The 24,920-nt window shown below is 42.7% G+C and overlaps 1 protein-coding gene across 2 annotated transcripts; it reads right to left on the minus strand.

The window, feature by feature from the left end:
* Nucleotides 1-683: 683 nt before the first annotated feature.
* Nucleotides 684-21,189, minus strand: TTC4 (tetratricopeptide repeat domain 4). 2 transcript variants are annotated; one of them, XM_060231870.1, is made up of 10 exons: nt 21,007-21,189; nt 14,260-14,377; nt 13,855-14,016; nt 10,840-10,917; nt 7,723-7,847; nt 7,483-7,569; nt 7,141-7,355; nt 5,861-5,942; nt 3,735-3,817; nt 684-1,578 (listed from the first exon to the last, which is right to left on the minus strand). In XM_060231870.1, the coding sequence occupies exons 1-10, from the start codon at nt 21,112-21,114 to the stop codon at nt 1,476-1,478; spliced, it is 1,161 nt and encodes a 386-aa protein (XP_060087853.1). In that variant the 5' UTR covers nt 21,115-21,189; the 3' UTR covers nt 684-1,475. The 2 variants fall into 2 exon arrangements, with proteins under 2 accessions (XP_060087853.1, XP_060087854.1); XM_060231871.1 differs by lacking the exon at nt 3,735-3,817 and having other exon boundaries at nt 21,007-21,153.
* Nucleotides 21,190-24,920: the final 3,731 nt, after the last annotated feature.

Below are 24,920 nucleotides of genomic sequence, written 5' to 3' on the forward strand. Positions count from 1 at the left end.
TCCTAGCTGGACCACAGGCCTCCAATTAGTTGCACGTATAAAACTATCTGACCCTGACACATATTAATCTAGGTGTGGAAAAATGCACAGTTTCAGTTAAGGAAAAATGTTCTAGGTGTAAGTAAAATGTTCTAAGTTTAAGGAACACACTGGAGTGTATGTGACACCCCTGTAATCTGGCCTAGTTAAAAAAAATCACGTTTTTAACAGGATAAACCCTGTACTGGATTAACTTTACTACAGATCTTAACTACTCAGGATACAGCTAGCTGGCGTAGTAAAATGTCTCTCCCATTCCCTCTGCTACACAATTTACAGGTCAAAGCTGCCCTATCAAATAAATGACTGGTCATCCCAGATTGTTTCTAGTGTGTGCCCCCCTTCCCAGCAGGACAAATCAAGGAACCCCATATCAAAGCTGTATAACTCTGCACTGTGCTACAAAAAATAATTTCAAGGCAGTAAAAATGACCAATTTGTTAAAACTTACTGATCAGGACATGGGAGAACCTTTCAAATATCTCCCAAACAAAAAGTGCTCTCCATAATCCACAGAATGAGTATCACTCCTCCATCACTTTACATGGGACCTTACTAATTATTATTACTTGCAGATAAAGTATGTTATTAGAATGAGGGACCACTTAATAAGTACATATAAGAAATCGATTTCTTTCTGAAAGCATGTTTTAAATATGTTTAATATATTGGATCTCATCTTTAAAGAAGTATTTATTTTCAATAGCTCTCAACAGTGAGTGCCACATACCTTTGCTCAAGAGCCACAGATGTGCCACAAATTTGATCTGTATGAAACTGCTGGACAGTAACAGCGGAGGAGGCTGTAAACAAGGGTCTCCAAACATTTTAGACTTTCCTATTACAGAACTGTTAGCTCCTTGTATGACTGGACAAAAGTATGGCAGATGTTCTCTCAAATATATTTAACTAGTGGTACAAGCGGCTGGGAGAGAAGGTGGCATGATGTCAGATCTTGGACGCTAAGCAGGGTCTGCACCAAGGAAGACTCTGCCGATGAAAGCAATGGCAAACCACTTCTGCTTCTCACTTGCCTTGAAAGCCCTCCGCCGGGATCGCCATAAATCAGCTGCAACTTGACACACACGCACAAACAAATACAGCTACAGAATTGCCAATCAACACCTGTGGTTGGTCCGTAGGTAGGACATTATTAAATTAGCAGAAATAGAACCAGATTCTTAGTTTGAAAGTCAGGTTAGTACTATTATATTGTAAAATGCAGAAATGTAATAAATGCCAGTTCCAGTTCTGCAGCTCTGTTAGCAGTCTTTCACATTCCTTCCTATGGGACTGGCAGGACACGTTCTAGTCAATTGTCACTGTGAAGGTAGAAAAGTAAAGCACACATGTACAAGATGTTCCCAGTTTAGAAAGCTAGGATGCTTGTCACAGTATGTGCTGTTCGTGTTCTTTTTTAAAAAGTTCGTATTTGCTCACTTAAGCCAGTGAACTTTCTTCCCCCTAAAGTAGTTTTTAGAGAAAGGAGCACATTTTACCAAAACCAAAAATATAGGAGTCCCAGCTTTCACAAAGTATCTGCAAAAAGAGAGAGAGAGAACAGTGACAATCTTCTCTATTCATCCAAATCTTCATTTTGAGATAGCCTTTCAATAATATCGTGTTAGACACCGATTGTAGAGTATTTGCTTTTTTTATTAATGGAAGAATTTTTTTAATGGAAGAAACTGTTGCATCTTATGTCAGATCTGCTGCCTGCTTTTTAATCTTAGGACAAAAACAACTTTATCTGAATGTTCCCATTAATAAGCTACCTCAGCAGGAGGATGAGTGCCCTGGTACATAGAATCCTGAAGATGAAATAGGCACACTGCACAAGTTTCCTTTTCTTTAGCTTTATTATCTGATTTGCAACAAAAAATGCAAGCAGCTTGCCAATATGAAGGCCATGCTGTTAGGTAACTGCCAGTCTAGAGCTGGCCCCACCATGAGACAGATTAAGATGGATTAATTTACATTTTTTAAATGTTTACAATGTTATCAGCGCTGCTGCCAGGATTTCTGGTGCATTAGGCAAGGCCCCACTCCCCACTGGCCTCACACTACACTGACAGCCCCCCCACCCCTGACTTCCTACCCCGCCACTCCACCCGCCAGGCCATGCCCTTCCCCCCCGCCCCATGGGCAAAGGCAGGCTGGTGCTCTGTTTGAAGTAAAACTCAGGAGTAAAGAGAAAAAAATAGAGTGAGGAGAGCACCTTAGTCTTTCTTAACTGTTATAAAATGTTCAAAAAACCCACAGCCCTGTTGCTGGACACCCCTCCCCCGCACCCCCAAATCTTGCAAAACATGTCTTCCTTTGCATGCTGTGCAGGCAGTCATGGAGGAGGGGAAATCACAGACCATTCCCAGGACTGAAATAGAGTCCTCATCCCTCTCCCCCCTTGCACTGCAAGAAGCTGCTGTTTTGCTTGCTTTTGGAGTGCTTTCTAATGTGGGCAAGCAAAAGGGAGTGACTTTTCTGTCCCTCTTGACTTACACAACACCAACTACTCGTAAACTTGAGCCTGCATAACAAAGAGGCGAACGTGAAAGAACATTCTCTGCATTTCATTTTTCTAGTCCAATACATAATGTGCATGGTTGCACATGAACACACGCCCAAAATTTCTCCTCTGCCATTTCAAAATAAATATTTCTCCCGCTCCCAAACGGAGAGGGAGTTGCAAGGAACCAATTCTCTTTTTTGTGACTCCCATTCCCCCTTCCCTGGTTGTAAAGTAATTCTTTTGTTTCCTTTAGCATACTGGAAAGATGGGGATAGTGAAGTCGCAGTCTGCTTGGGACTGGAATGTCACTGGCCAAGCCACAGACAAGCAAGGAAAGTGACAGGGACAATTGATACACATGAAAGAACCAGGAAGGGGATTAAAAAAACAAAGATGCCCCAGGCTGGCTGTGAGCAGGGCTTGTTCTCCAGCTGCCAGTCAGCTGACTGCCTGTGAGCTGTCACCCTCTTTCACCCCCAGCTACCTCAAGAACTCCCGCATCCTAGCCGTGATTGGTCGGAAGGCTCCTTTGGCCCTGCCCCCTCTGCCTGAGGGTCATCAAGGAAGGTGGGCAGGGGCTATAAATAGCCAAGAGGGATGGCTGGGTGAATCACAGCTGTTCACTCAGCACTGGAGGCTGTGGCTGGGAGCCAGGTACAGTACGCTTGCTTGCCTGCTTGGCACTCCATGCCACTTCTTCTTTTCTCCAACTACCTTCCCCACACCTGCTGGCCCCTTTGCAGCACAGCCACCAAGGAAAGAGGAAGTGTGTGCCTGCACTCAGCATGGCCAGTGACAGCGAGGCTGGTGAGTGGGCAGGAAGGGAGCTCTGCCCTGTTTTTCAAAAGCCACCAGTTGTGCCCCGCTGCAGAAGCTACCGCCCCACCCCCATGAGTGGGGCACCCGATTCAGCACACCTGAGGGCTACCGCCCTAGGTGATGGCCTAAGGTCATCTAGCAGGTGTGCTGGTCCTGAATGTTATTGTAATTTTCATGTATAAAAGGACTACTATATTCCCCATGATGTACTTATTACCAGCAAAACCTGCTGAACCCAAATGAGAGATTCTCCTTAGCTAAAACAGCCCTCTGACTGAGGAGCCTATGAACTCAGCTCCTTTCATCCTGCACACTTCTCATTTTGTTGATCAATGACTGACATGCAGCTCCCAGCTCAGCAACTCACCTTTGGTGTTGCAATGCTTGCAGCAATGTGGACTGGGTGCATATCTGGTATATCTCTTCTCTTTCTTCATCCTCATAATAAAGCTACACAAAGTAGTGGGGGGCGGGGAGGAGATTACTAAGCATCACCAACACACTTTACAACTTGTTGAGATTTTCATCCAGGTCAAGCAGTGGGACATTTGCATCCTTGCTTGAAATGTGAAGGATTCTTGGCTATGACTAGTTAACAGAATTAGTTTGTCAGTGTTTATTTTAGTTGGTTTGGGGGATCTGGTACTAAACCAGCAGCACAGTGATGGTTTGGGAATTGCTGTGGTAATTTGAGTTTTGACCTACTGTCACATACTCTTCTTGATAGATGGACAGCCCCCAAGATAACTGGAACAAATGTTTAACGGATTTTCCAAACTTAGCTTTGTTAAAAGAATTATCTGTGTTGAACAGGAAGTATGACACATGACAGAATTCTGTTGAAATGCCACTGCTTACAGTAGTTCATTAAAATCTTTATACTCTACTTTCCTCCCAAACTAAAGTGGGAACCAGGTACATGATTACATAAGTGAAAACAATAATGCAACAGTGTAACAGTAAGACCAAACAAGTATAAAAACAAGCAACATAAATTTTTCATGACTATAACTAAGTCCCCAAGAACCATCTTTTGCCTCCACAGATGTCCATTACGTACATTTCTCAGGAGGCCCTGAAATCTCTCTTAACACAGGGCTCTTTTTCTAGCAGGAGCTCCTCTGATGTAGCCAAGCCTCCTGGAGCTTACAGTAGGCCTGTACTAAGAGCCCTCCAAGCTCTTGGAGGATTGGCTACATCAGGGGGGAGTGGCCTAATATGCAGAGGAGCTCCTGCTAGAAAAAGAGCCCTGCTTAAACAGTTCAGTTTTAAAGGCTATCTAGAAGCAGACTAGGAACCTTCCTTATTTGCTCTAAGAGGCTATTCCATTTCCCAAAGGCTACTACTGAGAAGGTTCACACACAAACAGTAGCCAATAATGGCATGGTGGGAGAAGTGTCAGAGAGCAGGTGTCCAGAAGCACAGAGCTGTGGTATGGATTCATATAGGGAGAGACAATTCTCCAGGTATGTTGGCCCTAAGATTTGAAGGGCTTGAAATGTTACATCCAGCATCCCTAACTGATGCCTGAAACATGTATGTAACCAATCCCAAAATGTGTAACCATTTCTGGGAACACAGGATCTCAGAAGCTAGCCTGTTTGCAAAAGGACTCCTGCATGCTGAACCAATGGAAGTTTTCAAACTGATGCTCCATGTATAACACATCACAATAGCTGGGCCTTCAAGGCACTATAGCATGGATTACTGTGGCTAGGTTAGCTGAACTGAAAAAGAACATTTTTTTTTCTGATAAAGCAAACTTCAATCTACCAAGCTTGAGAAAAGCAATGCCACCCAGGCCACCAGCCTTGCCAATCAGCATCACTAGAGAATAGGTAGTGAACTCCTTTCTTTGAGGCATGCCTCTTGTGTACGAATAGGTAATGTTCTAATATGAAATGTTTTTAACAATTATTTGCTTCTTCCCATTTTAATGAATGACATCTAAAGCCTTGGAATTATTTTTTAAAAGACCCAAACCAATTCTACAAGGAGTCTACCAAGTGCTATTATTAAAGTTGTATCACTTTAAAACACCAGAAACATTCCTGGAATGCTCTCCATGGTAGTTCCTTTCAAAGCTGATATTTTTGATAGTGGAAATAAAGTGGCAGTTTCCAAACAAAACCTTAGCAGTTGACTAAATGTGGCAGTTACCCATGCCATGAAACTGCCCTTGCAGCCCTCATCATAAAAGCTCATAAAATCAAGTGCCATTAATATGCTTGGCACAGAATAAACAGAGAATTTAGGACACATCCTTTCCTAAGGCTTGATCTACCTAAGCAAAAGAGAAGGTGAGCAATGAAAGGGGCACACATGACAAGGCTGAAGTTAAACTCGTATTTTTAACAAACAAAATAACTCCAAGCTCCATGATAGACTAAACTGAAAATGTCTTGTAAATAAGAAACTAAGGGTACTTTCTAAACCATTTATTTTCAAACATCAGACAGATAAATGCCAATTCAAATAGGTACAGTTTCCTACCTCTAATTCACTAGGATAATATTTTCTTTCTGTATCCCATGGAGGTAGCTCTTCAAACATGACCATTAAATGGTCAATAAATCTGAAATAGATGACACATTATGTTACTCTTCTACAGTCACATCCTAACCCACCATTAGTATTATGTTAATCCTTTAGCAAAGGGGTGTCAAACCCATTTGTCATGAGGGCTGGATCTGACATAAATGAGACCTTGTCAGGCCAGGCCATGTGGGTACCTATTTAAGATTAGGTAGCAGAGATATAAACTTTTTAAAGGACACAAACACAATTAAAGATTAAAAAAACCCATTAAAACATGCTTAAAACGTTGGCATTTGTTGGTCTTAAAGGAGCTATCTTTGTATTTCTCCCATGGATCCAGGGAACTGGGCAAAGGAAGCTCTGGCTCTTTCCCTCCCTTCCCAGGGGACCAGGAGGTGGAGGAGCCTCAACCAATGGAGAAAATAGAGGTTTTGCTCTGCGGTTCCTGAACAATTGAGCAAGCCTGGCAAAGCAGCTTTCCTACTGCACTGCCCTCAGTCACTATTGTGGATGAGAATCACACCATGTAAACACATACTGAACTACTAGAACACCCTTCAGCTCCCCAGGACAAAATGCTCAGATAATGTTTAGGTCCTAATTAACATATCCTGGCCCACCTCTCATACACATTCCACTATCATATTTCCTTGTTCTGTGCTGTACTACAGTACTATCCCCACTCATCAACCCATGCCATCTTGTAAAATAACTAGCAAAACCCAAAGCTTCATACTGGCCTATGCATCACAAAGTCCAATTCTCCATGGGGATATTATGTATACTGGGTCAGATGTTAAACTAGGGGGCAAAATTCCACACCAGAGGAACAGAAGCCTTAGTTTCACCTCCCCTCCAGCTGCTATAAGGGAAACTAGGATGGAAATATTTATTTAAAACATTTTTATGTCGTCTTTCCACCTGATCAGGGTCCACAAGGCAATGTACATAAAAACAATAAAACATTTAAGCAATTAAAAATACAGTTAAGATTATAAAATAATTCAATCAAACATAACAATTAAACAGTTCTCCGTCAAGGCAATCCGGCAGTCTAAGGGTGAGCTATCCCTCTCAGCAAAAAGTGGTCACTCTTTTGAGCCACACAGAGGCAGTTATTTCCCATTACAGCCTCAGCATCCACAAGCAGTTCTGAGAAGACAAAACATTATTAGGTACTGCGGTGATGATGTCCAGGCATGAAATCACCTTTAAAAACAAACAAACAAACAAACCTGGATTCCTCATGAAAAGCAGAGACTAAATCACTTTGCCCATGCTCAGGATACAAGAACAACACTGGCCAGGAAAGGCTGCCATTTTCATCTAGACAGACCTTGGAACCAGTAGCACTCTGTGAGCTAAATCCATCTAAAGACATCTCAGCCAGACTTGCTGATATTACATTTTCATCCTCAGAAGATACTGGCAACAATTTGATATTGCGCTCCTACATCAGAAGAATGAAAGGGAGGAAAACACATACACATGCTTTAAACAAAGACCTAAAATACATTTCCATGCATTGAAGGGGCATCAATTTCAAATGGTAATTTTAAAAAATAAAATAAAGCTACCTTGATAGCTCTGAATACAGCATCTTTCTGAGCCTGTTCCTTCTTCTCCTGCAATCTTGCTTTTCTCAAATCTCTCTCTTTAGTATGCTGCAAGACAGGCAAAGCTACATTGTAACTGTGAAAAGTCAATGACCCCACCTCCGCCCCAGTTCTGGCCTCAAAAGTACTGCTGAGAAAGGGGTGCAAATAATTTACAATAAAAATATATACAGTACCTATAGTGGGGTCCCTCCTTCTAACCTTTAGTCGGTCAGCTTTAGCTCTTGTTTCTAGGAGTTTCTTTTCTTTGGGATCTATTCTCAGTCCCTCCTCACACCATGTTATGGCTTCAGAAAAATGCTTGAGTTCCAAATGGCACACAGCTCCTGGAAAAAGTAGCAGGTTAAAAACATTTAGCACACGGCATAACATGTACACTTATCAGCAAGATACAACACAGCTGTCACCTTTCCAGTGAGGGAAGTAGATGATCCCTGCCCTGCCTCCATTGCCTAACCTATTTAGATCAAGGGTGTCAAACATGGAGCCTATCAGGCCCCCAAGCAACGGGCTGTCATCTGCTTCCTTCTCCCTCTCTCTTGCTTCCTTCTGCCTAACAGCTTGCTTTGCGAGGCTTGCTCAATTACACAGGAGCCCCAGAGCAAAGCCTCTGTTTTCTCCATTGGCTGAGGCTCCTCCCTTGGGAAGGAAGGGGGGGGGAGGCAGAGCTTGCTTTGCCAGGCTCCCTCAATGGCACAGAAAACAACAACAACTGTGTACAAAACACATCATAAATATATATATAAAGTAATTCTTGAGCTAGTGCCTACTGGAAATTTGATCAAGTAGTCTTAGTTGACGTCAAAAAGGAAAATTGAGCAGATTGGCTCTTCGAGGAAGCATTGTATGCAAAACGTGATCCAAGCTGACAGGCAAGTAAAGGGAACATCACCTTTGGAGCCAGGATTTGTAAGGAATTTGGATACCACACAGGATTGAACAAGGGAGAAGGACTGGACATTCTCTCGACATTGAAATACTGTGGATCCTTTCCTTTTGTGAAACTTTTTGATATACTGTGTATTTGGTATTACTGGAAACTAATATAGACAAGACAAATTACTTTGTATATATGGTGTTATGGTGTGTTTTGTACATAGTTGTTGTTTTCTGCTGTAGACTGTGTTGCCACTTTTGTATGGCGCGTCTCTCAATCGCACAGCAGAGCTACTGAACCAAACCTCTCTTCCTTCTATTGCTAAGGCTCCTGCCCCTTCTGGTCCCCTGGGGAAAGAAGGAAAGAGCCAGAGATTCATTTGCCCAGTTTCCTGGATCCCATGGGAGAAATATAAAGAAAGCACCTTTAAAACCAATGAGTGCTAATGTTTTGAGCATGTTTTAAGTTTTTTTAAAAATTGTTTAATTGTGTCCTTTATAAAGTTTATATTTCTGCTACCTAATCGTAAATAGGTACACACGTGGCCAAGCCCAACAAGGTCTGCCTCAACAAGGTTCCATTTGTCAGATCCGGCCCGCATAACAAATGAGTTTGACACCCCTGATTTAGACAGCTGAAAAAGCTATGCCAGGCTGCAGGGACTTGCAAGGCCAAACAAACAAACAAAGACCCCCACTCACGCATGTTGAATAAAGGAGAACTGTAGTGAGGAAGCGAATTAGGTAAAATTATTCCATTTTCTTATATCCAATGAGTTTAATTAGGTTTATTAAGTAAGCAAACACAGTCAGATTATTTATACTGATCAATATTTTCAGGATCTAAGTTCATTAGCAGGAAATGGGAGAACAATCACGAAGACAGAATGGACAACTTGCTTTTGTCACTGGTCTACTTTAAGTAACATATGTGCCAGGTTCCCATGTTTCAGCTTTCTCTGCTTTCTGTTCACCAAAAGCAGGCACTACTCTTGTATTATATATTTTGTTCACTTATCTATAGCCTGCCTTCTTCATTTGGACTCAAGGTGGATGTAATGAATACAGCTTTTCAAATGGTTTATTTTGGGGGGTTTTATGGGTCTGACAAGGGTTCAAGCTTTTGGGTCTGCTTGCTAAAACCTGCTTTCTTTAGCAGTGTTCTTAAGGCATGTTAAGTTTGAAGTGCTGATATGCTGACACCTGTATGTGAGAGTTCATTTTGACCTTGAAAAGATTCTTATCTTTCCCACAAAAAAATCAGCCTTGTTTAGTAATTGTAGGCTAGTCACTGATTAGTTCTTCCTGGATGCCCATTTTTAACTATACCGGGCCAGCTGAGAAAGATGTGTGCAGAATGCAGCTCTGGCTAGCTTGGTATCAGGGGGTGTGGCCTAATATGCAAAGGAGTTCCTGCTGGGCTTCTTCTACAACAAAAGCCCTGGGTGTGTGCTTACTGGGCCAGGAGGAAGTGTCAGTCTGGGCTTTTAAATCTTCACTTCATGGGAAAGGCCTTCCTGAAGGAGACCTATGCAGCTGATGGTCTCTTTGGATTTTGGACTTTGAGCCTGCTGATGATTGGTAATCTTGTTTTGGAAACTTTTTGCTGAAACTATGTTTAGCTAGTTATACTATACTATATTATTATTTTCTGGCTCATTAGTCTAACTCTAAATTGCTTGCCTCATTAAGTAAAATTGTAATTATTGTTCAGTTATTGTTTCTTTTGTTGTCTTGTCTGCCACAGTAGACCATTAAACCTAATTGCCTCTGAAAGGAAATGCTATCCTGTTATAATTTGGGAACTCTTGGCTGCAAGTCTCATGGCTAAGATATTCTGGTCTAGATCCAGTAAGCTGGAAGTTTGACTTGGACTTCCAATAGTGGGTAAAACAAGGCTGGTGACAGTCCTAAAAAAGGTTAACGTGTGTGGGTTTTGAACACTCCAGTATTTTTGTAAGTTTTTGAACCACCTAAAACAGCTCTGCTTTGCCGCAGTCTGAGAGGGGTGTGGGTCTTTATAGCGGATTACAGAGTACAGAATATTTCATAAAATCTTGAATTCTTTTGTCAAGCTTCCCACTCACCATTTTTGCACTGTTAAACAAAGTAAACAACATTTTGTGCTATCACTGGTATAAGCAGCACTAAGAAGTGCAGCAGAGTTGGTTTTTAACTCTGCTTTTCTCTACCCTAAGGAGTCTCAAAGCAGCTTACCTTCACCCTCTCTTCCTACAACAGGTACCTTGTGAGGTAGGTAGGGCTGAGAGAGTTCTGAGAAAACTGTGATTGACCCAAGGTCATCCAGGAGTGGGCAGTCAAACCCAGTTATCCAGATTAGAGTCTGCCCCTCTTAACCACTACAACACACTGGCTCTGATTTCTGTAGCTAGAGGTCACCATTTACCACTTGTCACCATTGGACCTTGCAGACTGTCTCACCTCTTATTATTGCTTTGAGGTGGCTGGGTCTGAGCTTTCTTGCTGCAATAGCATCATCAAGAGCTGAGCGACAGTTGCCTAAACAAAACACAACAAAAAAACATGGTTCATTTCATTGTATTTTTTAAAAATTCTACCTATACCAGGGTAAGATTATTTCCTAAGTACAATCAGACTACACTACTGCTAGATGGGGAGTCGGAATGTATCCAGAGGAAGGCAACAAAGATGGTGAGAGGTCTGGAGACCAAGCCATATGAGGAAAGGCTGAAGTAGCTGGGTATGTTTAGCTTGGAGAGGAGATGACAGAGAGGTGATATGATCACCATCTTCAAGGACTTGAAGGGTGGTCATTTATTTTAGAAGATAGTGCAGAATTATTTTCTGTTGCCCCAGAGGTCGAATCAGAACCAACGTGTTGAAATTAAATCAAAAGAGTTTCTGGCTAAACATTAGGAAGAACTAACAGAGCAGCTCCTCAGTGGAACAGGCAAGTTCCTTGGAAGATGGTGGGCTGTCTTTCCTTGGAGGTTTTTAAACAGAGGCTAGCTGGCCATCTGACAGCAATGCTGATTCTGTGAATTAGACAGATCATGAGAAGGAGGGCAGGAAGAATTAAGCATCAGTGCTTAATTCTTGTGGCCCTTTCTTACACGCCTAGAGAAATGCTTTGGGGTCAATCAGCAATTTTTCTCCAAGCCAGTTTGGCAAAGGATCCTGGAGGTTTTTTCCATCTTCTGGGCATGGAGCAGGGGTCACTGGGGATTGGGGAGGAGGTATTTGTGAAGTTCCTGCATTGTGCATGAAGCTGGACTAGATGACTCTGGAGGTCCCTTCCAATTCTATGATTCCACCACTAGACAGGGAGGAAACAAATTCATGACAACAGTTATTCAACTGAAAAAGGCAAGAAAAAGCTAAAACAACAAGCATGATATGGGATTCACCAAACTACCTGTAACTTCTACATTACTAAAACAACTTGCAATATTTTGTAATTTTTTATTTTTAAGCTATCTTTGATATGTTGCAGATGTTTCAGTGTGTCATCTGGCTTCTTTCCGGACTGCTGTAGCAGTTCATTCCACTTCATCAACAATAAACCATACTAAAGTTATTTATCCCTTTAAAACTGATCAACAAAGTTCCCTTATTTTAGCTATCTATATTATCTACTCAAAAAAATCTCTCCCTGCATATATAAGATTGAATTCTGGCTCTTGGAACATACTAGTAAATATCTGATCACAGACCGTAAGTGTAGGTACATGAAAATGTTGCCAGTTTGCATCAGAGTGTCCATCAAAATCTGCATCCTGTTTGTGACATTCCATCACTTTCACTATACTCATTTGCATGAGCATACAACTGAAAGCAAGGAGTCACCAGAAGAACATCCAACTGGAATATGCATTTGAATGTACATTCTATTTAACTGGGAGGAGGGGAACTGAAGCAGGAGTCTAAGGAAGTTATACTTCACAGTTATAATGAGGAAGGGACTGTAGCTCAGTGGTAGAGCTTCTGCTTGGCATATAGGTGACAGATCCAGTCCTTGGAATAATCAGTTGTAAGGACCAGCTGATGTGAGACCCCGGAGAGCTGCTGCCAGTTTTGAGTAGACAATATTGACTTTGATAGATCAATGGTCTGATTCATTATAAGGCAGCTCTATGTGTGTGTTTAAGGCAAATTCCATCCCCCCAGCTAGTCTTTTAAGCTGAAAGGACTGGTTGCTGCCTGATGAACTCTCCTTCTTCATATTGACTACATGGAAAGGCAAGCAAGAGGACCCAGAAGCTCAGAATATAGTTGCTACCTGGCAGGAAGTTCTCATCTGTCAGCAAGCTAAATTCATTTAACCTCAGCCAATGAAATTTCCTCAAAATATCTTTAAAATATGTCGGAAAAGAGTCCTCTTAGGGAGGGAAAAGAGTTTTCTTAGGGAGGGAAAAGAGTCCTCTTAGGGAGCAGTGCACTTTTCACAACTGTTTCATTCCCCTCGTTTTGGGCCTCAGGCTGAATGAAAGAAAGTCTTTAGCTTGACTCTGCCAACTATGGCTTTGTACTTCCAGCTATATTTGCAGGCAGCATAAGGACAGCACACGTGTGCAGTCTGTACAAACATTTAGGGGTTTGCATCATTTGTTTTAAACCACAATTTTCACCCATATCTTTGGAGACTCCAAGAAATCCCTTTCTGGCATAATCTTTCCTCCATTTTCTGTACATGGGATTTCCAAACTGCTGTAACAGGGGGAATGATTTTATTACAAGGATGGATAAATGGTGGCCAAGAGGTCAACTCTATTGGGCCTCCTGGGCCCTCCTGAATTTTAATACATATATGATAATAGCTATGCTCATTATTTCAACTGTAAGAAAAATGATTTCGAATTGGAAGAAAAAGCCCACACTTAACATGAATGTCTTTCTTGTTTTGTATCCAAACACACATTTTGTATGCAATACTGTGCTTCAGCACATATACTACATGGCTTGTAAGCCTTTACTGATAGATATTACTGTTTTATTATGGAGCCTGAACAGTTGTTTACATTATAACAGGCTTCTGGCTCTTGGACCACTGTCTGGAGAGTACAATAGCTCCTGACAAAATATAAGTTCAACGTTCTGTTTTTTCTGTGTATTTTGGATTTCTGAAATTTTAAATAAATTTTTAAAATGTGCACTCAATTTTTTTTAAAAAACTAAGATATATGTTTAGTAAATAACATAAAGCAATTCAGTGAATAATTCCACTGGATTTCTTACCCCTATCCATCCCACTTTACAGACAGCAATCTGATTGGTTCTCTTGATTACCCTTGACAAATTGTTTGTACACCTTTTTAAAATTTATCTCTTCAGATATGGATACTTAGCAGGTCCTTGGCAGCTCTTGCTTGTTTTACGAGCATTTCAAAATAAGTTTATGATCACTAAAACACATAGCGAGTGGAACTTTGATTTCTTATGCTACACATGAGGACAACATTTAATACAGTACATTACCCAAATAAAACTGGGCTGCAGCTCTGTTAGTATGAAGCACTGCATTCAATTCTTGGTCACTAGATTTCTTGTTTAGTCCTTCTGTATATGATATCACGGCCTTCTTATAATCCTTTTCCTTGAAGTAATCATTGCCCTCATTCTTATAGGACTTTGCTTGCTCTGGCCAAAAAGAGAAAGAGAGAGAAACATCAGCCTTCAGAAAGGCAATCACTAGAAGGTTCTTCTGCCCATCAACTTTAACACTTGTAAAAGCAAGTGATTACCAAAATGAGGATGCCAAGTTACCCATAACAGTTAAATTAGAATATGTTTGGATTTTTGGAGGAAGTACTGAAGAACACTATGAATTCTACTTCACCATTGATTACATTTTCATTATGCAAGCAAAACTATACAAGATACCTTCAAGAGTTTGCTCTTCATCAAAAATGATAGACTGAAGGCATGCCAGGTCAGGATTCTGCTTAGGATCTATTTCAGAAGGGGCTGTCTTCATGAACATTGGAATCTTCTCAAATTCCTGCCAACAGGGGGGAAAAAAGTAAACTAATAACAACACCACCACAATCTTTGTTCAAAAAGCCTTCAAACGTAATGACATCTGTCAAATGTAGGCAGCTCAAGTTAACAGAGGAAGGGAGAGAATTCAAAATGCACTTTTACACAATATGCCCCTCATTTGAATGATTCAAAAGAGTATGTTTTTTTTTTCTTTGCTACACATTTAATTTACCCTCGGTTCTTTCTAAAGTCTTTACTCTGGAATCTCTGACTGTCAAGGCAACTAACTGTAGGACTGTTATTCCTCTTTATCACACAAAACCTCAGAACAAAAAAATGCATATTCAAAGCATACCACTTCTATGTTAACACAGTTCCTACCCCATCCCGTTATGTAATTCTATCAAGTGACTCTATCCCCTCTTGCCTGTCTTCGTTCATGCACATGCACAAGCTTAATCTGTAATACTGCCAAGGCAGGAGGAATCAAACAGTCTTGCTGTTCTAGTCACTTTCCCCCAGAAAGCAGGCAAACCATCTCCTCCTCAAGGTAGACATCAAGATAATTTTAGGGCTGTTTCCAACTCACATCCTAAAACATAGTTAGATAAAAAATGGCGACAAGGACAAGCCTTTGTCATAGTGAAGATTTTACTGACATTTTTACTCATTGTTCCACCTCAACATATAAATATTTAATAAAAATTTAATAAAAATGTGACATCAGGAGCAACCTTCACATGGACATTTGAGTAATCCAAATGCACAAAATAGCAAACAAATTCCCATTTCTTTCAACTCCAGTTATACGGGAAGTAGGATTTCTGATCCAAGTCAACATTCAAAAAACAGGAGGTGGCAGATACTGTAGACCAGGGGTGTCGAACTCATTTGTTATGAGGGCCAGATCTTACATAAATGGGACCTTGTGGGGCCGGGCCACATGTGTCATAACATGTAATGCTAGGTAACAGAGATATAAACTTTAGAAAGGGCATAAACACAATTAAAGATTTAAAAACCCCTGAAAATAAAACATGCTTAAAACATTAGTACTCGCTGGTCTTAAAGGTGCTCTCTTTGTTTCTCTCCTGTGCGATCCAGGGAACTGGCCAAAGGAAGCTCTGGCTCTTTCCTTCTTTCCCCAGGGGACCAGGAGGGGCAGGAGCCTTAACCAACAGAAGGAAGAGAGGCTTGGATCAGTAGTTCTGTTGTGTGACTGAGAACCTGGCAAAGCACTTCAGAGAGGTCTGAGAGAGAGCAGAGCAAGTCTGAGATAAGCTGAGACAGCTGGGGAAGTTGCTGAGAATTTCTGAGTTTGGTGACTGCTGAAAATTCTGTGTTGTTGTTGCTGGAGAACTGCTGTTTGTTTGGTTGAGTGGGCTGAAGGTGAAGGTGATTGAAAGTGATTGGTGTTGATTGATTAGGAGTGGCTGTATTCCCCACCCTCTTTGCATTGTTAAGCTGCGCCTTGCCAGAGCTAAAGGGCTCTTGGCCTGTGGCTCTTAGCGTAGGGGCTCTGTAAGGACCAAGAACCCAGATCCCTAATTTTCTTGTGCTCCCAATAAGGTAAGTTGACCTACCAGAAGGGGAGCCCCATAAACAGGATTTAAAGGGGACCATATATTTTTGAAAAAAGCTATCATGAAGGTAGAATGCCAGCAGGGGAGTGGGGGCTTTCCAGTGTTTTGCACTGAGTGTCACAGGTATGACTATCTGCCCACAGGACAGAAGTCTTGGGTGTGTGCTTGATGCAAGGAGCTCCTGGTCCTCAGGGAACGAGTTCGTACCCTTGAGGCTGAGGTGACTGACCTGGAGAAGCAGAGGCAGTCAGTTAGGCACTCGGGGAAGACTCTCGGGGGCGTACTATATGAGGCCCGCTCTGAACGTGGCAGTCCCTTTGCTGCCAGGGAGCATGAGGGTCGAGAAGAAACAGGGCACCGTGCTGAGGATAAGGGGAATGCACCCTCAGAAGGGACCTCTTCTTCAGTTGGTGAGCAGGTATCCATTCGCGCCAAGGAACCATCCCTGGGCGGGGAGAGAGGAGGGGTCTTGGTAGCTGGTGATTCGATCCTTAGGCAAGTAGACAGCTGGGTGGCAAAACCACGTACTGACCGTATGGTGACTTGCCTGCCTGGTGCGAAGGTAGCGGACATTACGCGTGTAGTAGATAGGCTGATAGACAGTGCTGGGGAGGAGCCTGTGGTCGTGGTGCATGTTGGCACTAATGATGTGGGGAAATGCAGTCGTGAGGTCCTAGAGGAAAAATTTAGGCTGCTAGGCGGGAGACTTAAGGCCAGGACCTCCAAGGTAGCCTTCTCAGAAGTGCTACCTGTTCCACATGCAGGGCAGGAGAGACAGGCACAAATTAGAAGTCTCAATGTGTGGATGAGACGATGGTGTAAGGAGGAAGAGTTTAAGTTTGTTAGACACTGGGATGCTTTCTGGAACAAGAGGGAGCTGTACAAAAGAGACGGTCTTCACTTGTCCCCAGATGGAACCAGGCTGCTGGCGCTTAAAATCAAAAAGGTGGCAGAGCAGTTTTTAAACTAAATCTTGGGGGAAAGGACAGGGAGGGAAGGGTTGGAGGTGGGGTGGCTCTGTATGTCAGAGAGGGTATACGGTCCAGTAAGACTGAGGTCAGATAATTAGATTCCCTTCTAGAAATGCTTTGGGTTGAAATAGAGGGCCCAAAAGGAAATTTAACTATGGGAGTTTGTTATCGCCCACCAAATCAAAAGATAGAGGACGATTATAATATGATGGAAGGATTAAAGATAGCGGCTAAACGTAAAAACTGTGTTGTAATGGGTGATTTTAACTACCCGCAGATTGATTGGGTCAATATGTGTTCTGGTCGAGAGAAAGAGATTGAATTTCTTGATGCTCTCAATGACTGTGCTATGGAGCAGATGGTCTCCGAACCTACCAAGGGTGGGGCAATCCTGGATTTGGTCCTAAGTAATGCCCAAGACTTGGTGAGAGATGTAAAAGTGATTGCACCGCTTGGGAGCAGTGACCATAACGTTATTGATTTCACTATTTGTATAAATAGAGAGTTGCCCCAAAAGACTGGCACAACCACGTTTAACTTTAAAAGGGGTAAATTCTCTGAGATGAGGAGGCATGGGAAGAGGAAACTGAAAGGAAAGGTAAATACAATCAAAACCCTTGGGGAAGCTTGGAGGCTATTTAAAATTACAATCCTAGAAGCTCAGATAAAATATATACCACAAGTTAGGAAAGGCACAAACAGGCATAAGAAAAGGCCTGCATGGTTAACAAACAAAGTAATGGAAGCTGTAAAAGGTAAGAAGGACTCATTTAAGCGGTGGAAAGCTAGTCCAAGTGAGATTTATAAAAGGGAACACAGGCTGTGGCAAAACAAATGCAAGACTGTGATCAGGCAGGCAAAAAGGGACTATGACGAGCATATTGCAAAAAACATAAAGACCAACAATAAAAATTTCTTCAAATATATTAGAAGCAGGAAACCAGCCAGGGAGGCAGTGGGGCCCTTGGATGACCAAGGGGTAAAAGGATTACTGAAGGAGGATAGGGTAGGCTGAGAAGCTGAATGCATTTTTTGCCTCCATCTTCACTGTGGAAGACGAGAAGTTTTTTCCCGCTCCAGAACCACTAATTTTGGAAGGGTTGTTGAAAGACCTGAGTCAGACTGAGGTGACAAGAGAGGAGGTCCTACAACTGATAGACGAATTAAAAACTAATAAGTCACCAGGTCCGGATGGCATACATCCGAGAGTTCTGAAAGAACTCAAAGTTGAACTCGTGGATGTCCTGACAAAAATATGTAATCTTTCATTGAAATCTCCGTTCCTGAGGAATAGAAGGTAGCAAATGTCATCCCCATCTTTAAAAAGGGTTCCAGAGGAGATCCGGGAAATTACAGGCCAGTCAGTCTGACTTCAATACTGGGAAAGTTGCTAGAATTATCGACAGAATAAGTAGGCACATTGATGAACACGGGTTATTGAGGAAGACTCAGCATGGGTTCTGTAAGGGATGATCTTGCCTCACTAACCTGTTGCATTTCTTTGAGGAAGTGAACAAACATGTGGACAAAGGAGACCCAACAGATGTTGTTTACCTTGACTTCCAGAAAGCTTTTGATAAAGTTCCTCATCAAAGGCTCCTTAGAAAGCTCGAGAGTCATGGAGTAAAAGGACAGGTCCTCTTGTGTATCAAAAACTGGCTAATTAATAGGAAGCAGAGAGTGAGTATAAATGGGCAGTCTTCGCAGTGGAGGACGGTAAGCAGTGGGGTGCTGCAGGGCTCGGTACTGGGTCCCATGCTCTTTAACTTGTTCATAAATGATTTGGAGTTGGGAGTGAGCAGTGAAGTGGCCAAGTTTGCAGATGACACTAAATTGTTCAGGGTGGTGAGGATTGTGAGGCACTCCAAAGGGATCTGTTGAGGCTGGGTGAGTGGGCGTCAACGTGGCAGATGAGGTTCAATGTGGCCAAGTGCAAAGTAATGCACATTGGGGCCAAGAATCCCAGCTACAAATACAAGTTGATGGGGTGTGAACTGGCAGAGACTGACCAAGAGACAGATCTTGGGGTCGTGGTAGATAACTCACTGAAAATGTCAAGACAGCGTGCGATTGCAATAAAAAAGGCCAACGCCATGCTGGGAATTATTAGGAAGGGAATAGAGAACAAACCAGCCAGTATCATAATGCCCCTGTATAAATCGATGGTGTGGTCTCATTTGGAATACTGTGTGCAATTCTGGTCACCGCACCTCAAAAAGGATATTATAGCATTGGAAAAAGTGCAGAAAAGGGCAACTAGAATGATTACAGGCTTGGAACACTTTCCCTATGAAGAAAGGTTAAAACGCTTGGGGCTCTTTAGCTTGGAGAAACGTCGACTGCGGGGTGACATGATAGAGGTTTACAAGATAATGCATGGGATGGAGAAAGTAGAGAAAGAAGTACTTTTCTCCCTTTCTCACAATACAAGAACTCGTGGGCATTCTATGAAATTGCTGAGCAGTCAGGTTAAAACGGATAAAAGGAAGTACTTCTTCACCCAAAGGGTGATTAACATGTGGAATTCACTGCCACAGGAGGTGGTGGCGGCTAAAAGCATAGACAGTTTCAAGAGGGGGTTAGATAAAAATATGGAGCAGAGGTCCATCAGTGGCTATTAGCCACAGTGTGTATATATATGTGTGTGTGTGTGTGTGTGTGTATATATATATATATATATATATATATATATATATATATATATATATATATATATATATATATATATATATATATATATATATATATATATATATATATAAATAAAACATTTTGGGCCACTGTGCAACACAGAGTGTTGGACTGGATGGGCCATTGGCCTGATCCAACATACCTTCTCTTATGTTCTTATGTAAGCAAATTATCCCTCCCCCTCTCCTCCCCAAGGGAGGAGCCTCAGCCAATTTGGTGTAGTGGTTAAGTGTGCAGACTCTTATCTGGAAGAACCGGGTTTGAGTCCCCATTCCCTCATTTGCACCTGCTGTAATATCCTTGGGTCAGTCATAGCTCTGGCAGAGGTTGTCCTTGAAAGGGCAGCTGCTGTGAGAGTCCTTTCAGCCCAACCCACCTCACAGGGTGTCTGTTGTGGGGGAGGAAGATAAAGGAGATTGTGAGCTGCTCTGAGATTTGGAGTGGAGGGCGGGGTATAAATCTTCTTATTCAATGGAGAAAATAGAAGCTTTGCTCTGTAGCTCCTGAGCGATTGACCAACCCTGACAAAGCAAGCTGAGATGCAGAAGGAAGCAGATGACAGCCAGTTGCATGGGGGCCTGATCCACATGTTTGACACCCCTGTTTATTCCATCTGAAACGAAAAGAGGTGCAGTCTTGTGTACACTATCTGTACTCTCTAGGACTCACATGAGTCTGAGTACTCTTTACCCAACTAGATAATTCTTTCCATCCACTTACCTTTACTTCCTTTCAAAGATGCTTGCTGGAAATAATAAATATGTGGGCAGTAACCATGGCTCAATTTGCAATATGAAGTGTGTCAGAAAGCCTCAATCATGGCCAGAAGATAGGCTGGTTTCTATTCTTTAATGTATATGAGACGGCAAAAAACAATACAAACATTTCTGAGACCCTGCCACTTTGGTCGTTTCTTCATATGTTTTGAATATCAAGCAGGTTTCAGGGCTGAGCTCTGGCTCAAAATCTGTATTCATAACGTTTAGCATTTGAAAAGTTCTTTACATCCATATTCTCAGCAACACAACTTTATAAGATAGATCACTATTAACATTACAAGGCGGGGGGAGTGGGCTGAGGGAAAGTCTAAAGTTGCCGAATGTTTTCATGGCAAAGATCACATGGGAACTTGGAACTTCCTGCTACCCAACTAGCCAACAACTCTTCCATTCCACGCTGCACTAGTCCTCATTAAGGACTGTCGCAGCTGATCTTCTCCTCCATCCTTGCTGGCCACCCCGATCTGCCTTGGCACCTTTCTGGTCCACACTGCCCCCGCCAGCACTTCCCAAGTCGCAGCTCGCCTCACCTCTGAGGCTGTGGCAGGAGGGGCTCCCGTGGGCCTCAGTTATGGTGAACCACAGTGGCCCCCACAAGTTTCGTCTCTCCCGCACGAAACCCACCTTCTCCCAGTTCTCCGGGCTGAGGGCCCCCTCGTAGCGCTCGGGCCCCCGGAACTTGTCCAGGAAGGCATCCAAGTCCGCCTCAGGGTCTCCTTCGGTCTCCGCCATAGCGAGCTCTCCTCCCCGGCAGGCCAGCCGCTGCCGTTCCGCCCTTCCGGAGGCGGGGCCGAGTCAGAAAGCAGCAAAATGCAAAGGATGGCGCCTCCCTCTACAAAGAATCACCGAGGAAAGAGAGGCGATCGTACGCTGAGTGCCGTTTGTGGCAGATTTAGGGAAATGGGAATCAGAAAATATCTGATTCGGGAGATCGAGATTGAAATCGGGAGAGAGTGTGGCTCAGTGGGAGAATATCTGGTTTGTGGAAAGTACCGTCTGCCTTCCCAGCAACTTCGGTTGAAACTATCAGGTACTAGGTTGTGTGAAAGAGCTCACCCTGTAGATCTGCTGTCACAGTACGCAGCAAGAAACTTGGGCCAGTCAGTGTTTCTGCCTAATCCACCTCACAATGTTGTTGTGAGATAGAACGATAAAAGAATAATGCTGTAAGTAGCTTTGAGTTACCAGTAGTAGACGTATGCAAGATGTGAGTATCCAAATAAAGGATATTAATTTAATATCTGAAACCCATCTTTAAGTCTGTAGCAGATAGAAAAATGTATGAACATAAACTGAACCTTCTTGTAATACCTTTGATTCTGTATACCATTCCCCACTACAGTTGATTTTTGTATATATGTAAAGTATACATTTTGTTGCGTCTTTTTTTGTTGCAGTATGTGATATAAGATGGTTTTAAAAGGGAACACAGGAGTGGGTAAAAGAGCTATCCATATGTGTTCCCCCGTCATTCTAAATTAAAAATCAAAACCTGTTTTGTCCTTTCTGAAGCACCCAGAATTTATGCCAGTTTGAACTTGTGTGTGTGTGTGAAAGCATAAAATCCACATTAGCCATTGTCCTGGTCTCGTTCTTAGCTCTCAAGTTTGCAGGGGGCAGGGAACCAGCAGGGAACACGCAGCCCTGCTCTAGAGATAGATCCCACTGCAGAATCGGGGGGGGGGGGGGGGGGGGCGGAGCCACCATGAAGAAGCAAGTGCTAAGTGGGTAACTGACCTCTGGAGTTGTGGTATAATAGGTAGTGAGATCTGCCAACTGCTGATGCAGTCTTCAGCTAATAAATGAGCTTCAAGAGAGGAAAGATGATATTCACATTGGTTAGGACCAGCAAGGAAGTTCAAACTGAAAACTTGTGATTACTAAAGACCCAAGAAGATGAAAAGAACTACAGCTATGTAAGTTTTTAATAAAAAAAATAATATAAACTTGGAATAAAATCTGCTAAAACACCACAAAATCATCTATGACCACTTTTTGTAGTGGTATTGGGATACTCTTCCCTAACCTACATGCATGTGTTTTAAAAATTTAAGATTTTTCATCAAGCTTGAGACGTTTTTCAGGTTTGTAAAAAGTTCTGTCTTGTTTGTTCATGGCTTCAGTCTCTGGATTTAAATATCTACAGATTTAGTGGTGATAAATGCAATACTCATTGTATGGGGCCAGCCGGCCAGGTAAAGAATAAACCTGGAACCTCCGTCTTAGCTTCTGTTCCTAGGGACATGATTGAGCCATTGGGTCTAGATTTCTCCCCCTGGAGAAAGTGGGAGATGTTTGGGGTCAGTGAATAAATTTTTTGATAATAATTAGATAGTGCTATATAATGATATAAGAGATCTCAGTGCTACTAACATCACCATATTAAAATTCATGCAAGTCAGTGGTTATATACATGGAATTAACAAGTTTTGGTCTGTGACCTATATCAACATTTCAGCCTGTTAATGAGATGTATTCCCCGCCCCCCACAAATATGCATACCATTTATTGAATGTGATGCCTAAACTTGATCAAAATGTTCTTTCAAGGTGACAAAAAAAAGGTAGTGGCATGGATAATACAAAGTGGAAATATGCATTTACTTCAGAAACTAACATTACAGTTTGTCTTTCCTTGAGAGCAAATAATTTATAATTTATAATTGAGAAAGACTTGTAAATTCCATTGACTAAAATGTAACTTATTTCTGAGTACACCTGCTTAGGATTGCTTCCTGTGTGTAGTAAGTGCTGGTTTATGGAACAGATAAGGCTGACTTTTTTGGTATCTGGTACCTCCAGTTATTGGAAGCAAATGGTAAGGATCAGCCATGTTAGGGAAATTCTTTACAAACCAGAAATATTATTGCTGAATTATGTACCCAGCACCCTTAGAGATCTTCAGGTAGTAGCTTTACATAGTTATTGCTGCTAGAATGATCTCTGACAAGGCAAACAAAAAATATGCCCAAGGTTGGCTGCAAAGGAAACTCACATTTTGATGAACTCAACTTACCAATGAAACAGTGACATATCCAGATTAGACTCATTATGGTCAAAAGTTGAACACAGGATGGAACTGGCAACAGAATAGGCAGAAGCAGAATAAGGATTGCTCAATGTTGATATTCTTGTTCAGTTGGACAGTCTCTCTCTTGGCTTGACTTCGCGAATGAAGATTTAAGAAGGGTGCAGTAGTCCACGTCTGCTGCAGGCTCGCTGGTGGCTGACAAGACCAATGCGGGACAGGCAGATCCGGCCACAGTGGCTGCAGGGAAAAGTCTGATTTGGGGTTGGTGCTGTAGCAGTGCGATTCTTCCTCAATCTCCTTTTGTCCTCAAGACCAGCTATGCGTGCGTTCTCAAAGGAAGAGACACCCTGGTGGATGGTGTGCCTCCATGCTTTGCGATCTGAGGCTAGGTCAGACCACTGGTGATGGTTGATGCGACAGGTGCCAAGGGATTTCTTCAAGGAGTCCTTGTACCTCTTTTTTGGTGCCCCTCTATTTCGATGGCCGGTGGAAAGTTCGCCATACAGAGCAATCTTGGGAAGGCGGTGGTTTTCCATCCTAGAAATATGCCCTGCCCAGCGCAGCTGCGTCTTCAACAGCAGTGCCTCGATGCTTGTAACCTCCGCCCTCTTGAGGACTTCAGTGTTGGTCACAAAGTCACTCCAGTGGATGTTGAGAATGGTGCGAAGGCAGCGCTGATGAAAGCGCTCAAGGAGTCGCAGGTGATGATGGTATAAAACCCACGATTCGGAGCCGTTGATGAGGGTTGTCATCACAACTGCTTTGTAAACACTGATCTTTGTGCCTTTTTTCAGATGCTTGTTGCTCCACACTCTCTTGTGCAGTCGGCCAAATGCACGGTTTGCCTTTGCCAGCCTGTTGTCAATCTCCTTGTCGATCTTGGCATCTGAGGAGATGATGCACCCCAGGTAGCTGAACTGCTGGACTGTCTTCAGAACTGATTCACCCACAGTGATGCAGGGAGGGTGATAATCTTCCTGGGGTGCAGGCTGGTGGAGAACTTCTGTCTTCTTCAGACTAACTTCTAGGCCAAATAGCTTGGCAGCCTCTGCAAAGCAGGACGTCATATGCTGCAGAGCTGATACCGAGTGGGAGACGAGTGCAGCATCATCAGCAAACAGTAGCTCGCGGATAAGTTTTTCCATTGTCTTGGAGTGAGCCTTCAGTCACCTCAGGTTGAACAGGCTGCCATCGGTGCGATAGCGGATGTAGACACCACCGTCATCATCTAGATCTACTGCGGCTCTTTGAAGCATCATGCTAAAGAAGATCGTAAAGAGAGTTGGCGCGAGAACGCAGCCTTGCTTTACACCTGTGCCTATTGGGAAGGGCTCCGAGAGGTCGTTGCAGTGTCTGACTTGGCCTTGCTGGGCTTCATGTAGCTGGATGATCATGCTGAGGAACCTTGGGGGACATCCTAAACGTTCCAAGATTTGCCACAGGCCTTTCCTGCTAATGGTATCGAAAGCTTTGGTAAGGTCGACAAAAGTCACATATAGACCCTTGTT

Source organism: Heteronotia binoei, chromosome 2, assembly GCF_032191835.1.
Source record: "Heteronotia binoei isolate CCM8104 ecotype False Entrance Well chromosome 2, APGP_CSIRO_Hbin_v1, whole genome shotgun sequence".
Classification (NCBI taxonomy): Eukaryota; Metazoa; Chordata; class Lepidosauria; order Squamata; family Gekkonidae; genus Heteronotia; species Heteronotia binoei.

Coding starts and splice junctions, on each gene's coding strand:
- TTC4 (XM_060231870.1), bottom strand. CDS start 21,114: ATGGCGGAGACCGAAGGAGACCCTGAGGCGGACTTGGATGCCTTCCTG. Junction 7,356..7,482: donor CTGTATTCAGAGCTATCAAG/GTAGCTTTATTT, acceptor CTTCTGATGTAG/GAGCGCAATATCAAATTGTT. Junction 1,579..3,734: donor CAAGCATTGCAACACCAAAG/GTGAGTTGCTGA, acceptor CTCTTTTTGCAG/ATACTTTGTGAAAGCTGGGA.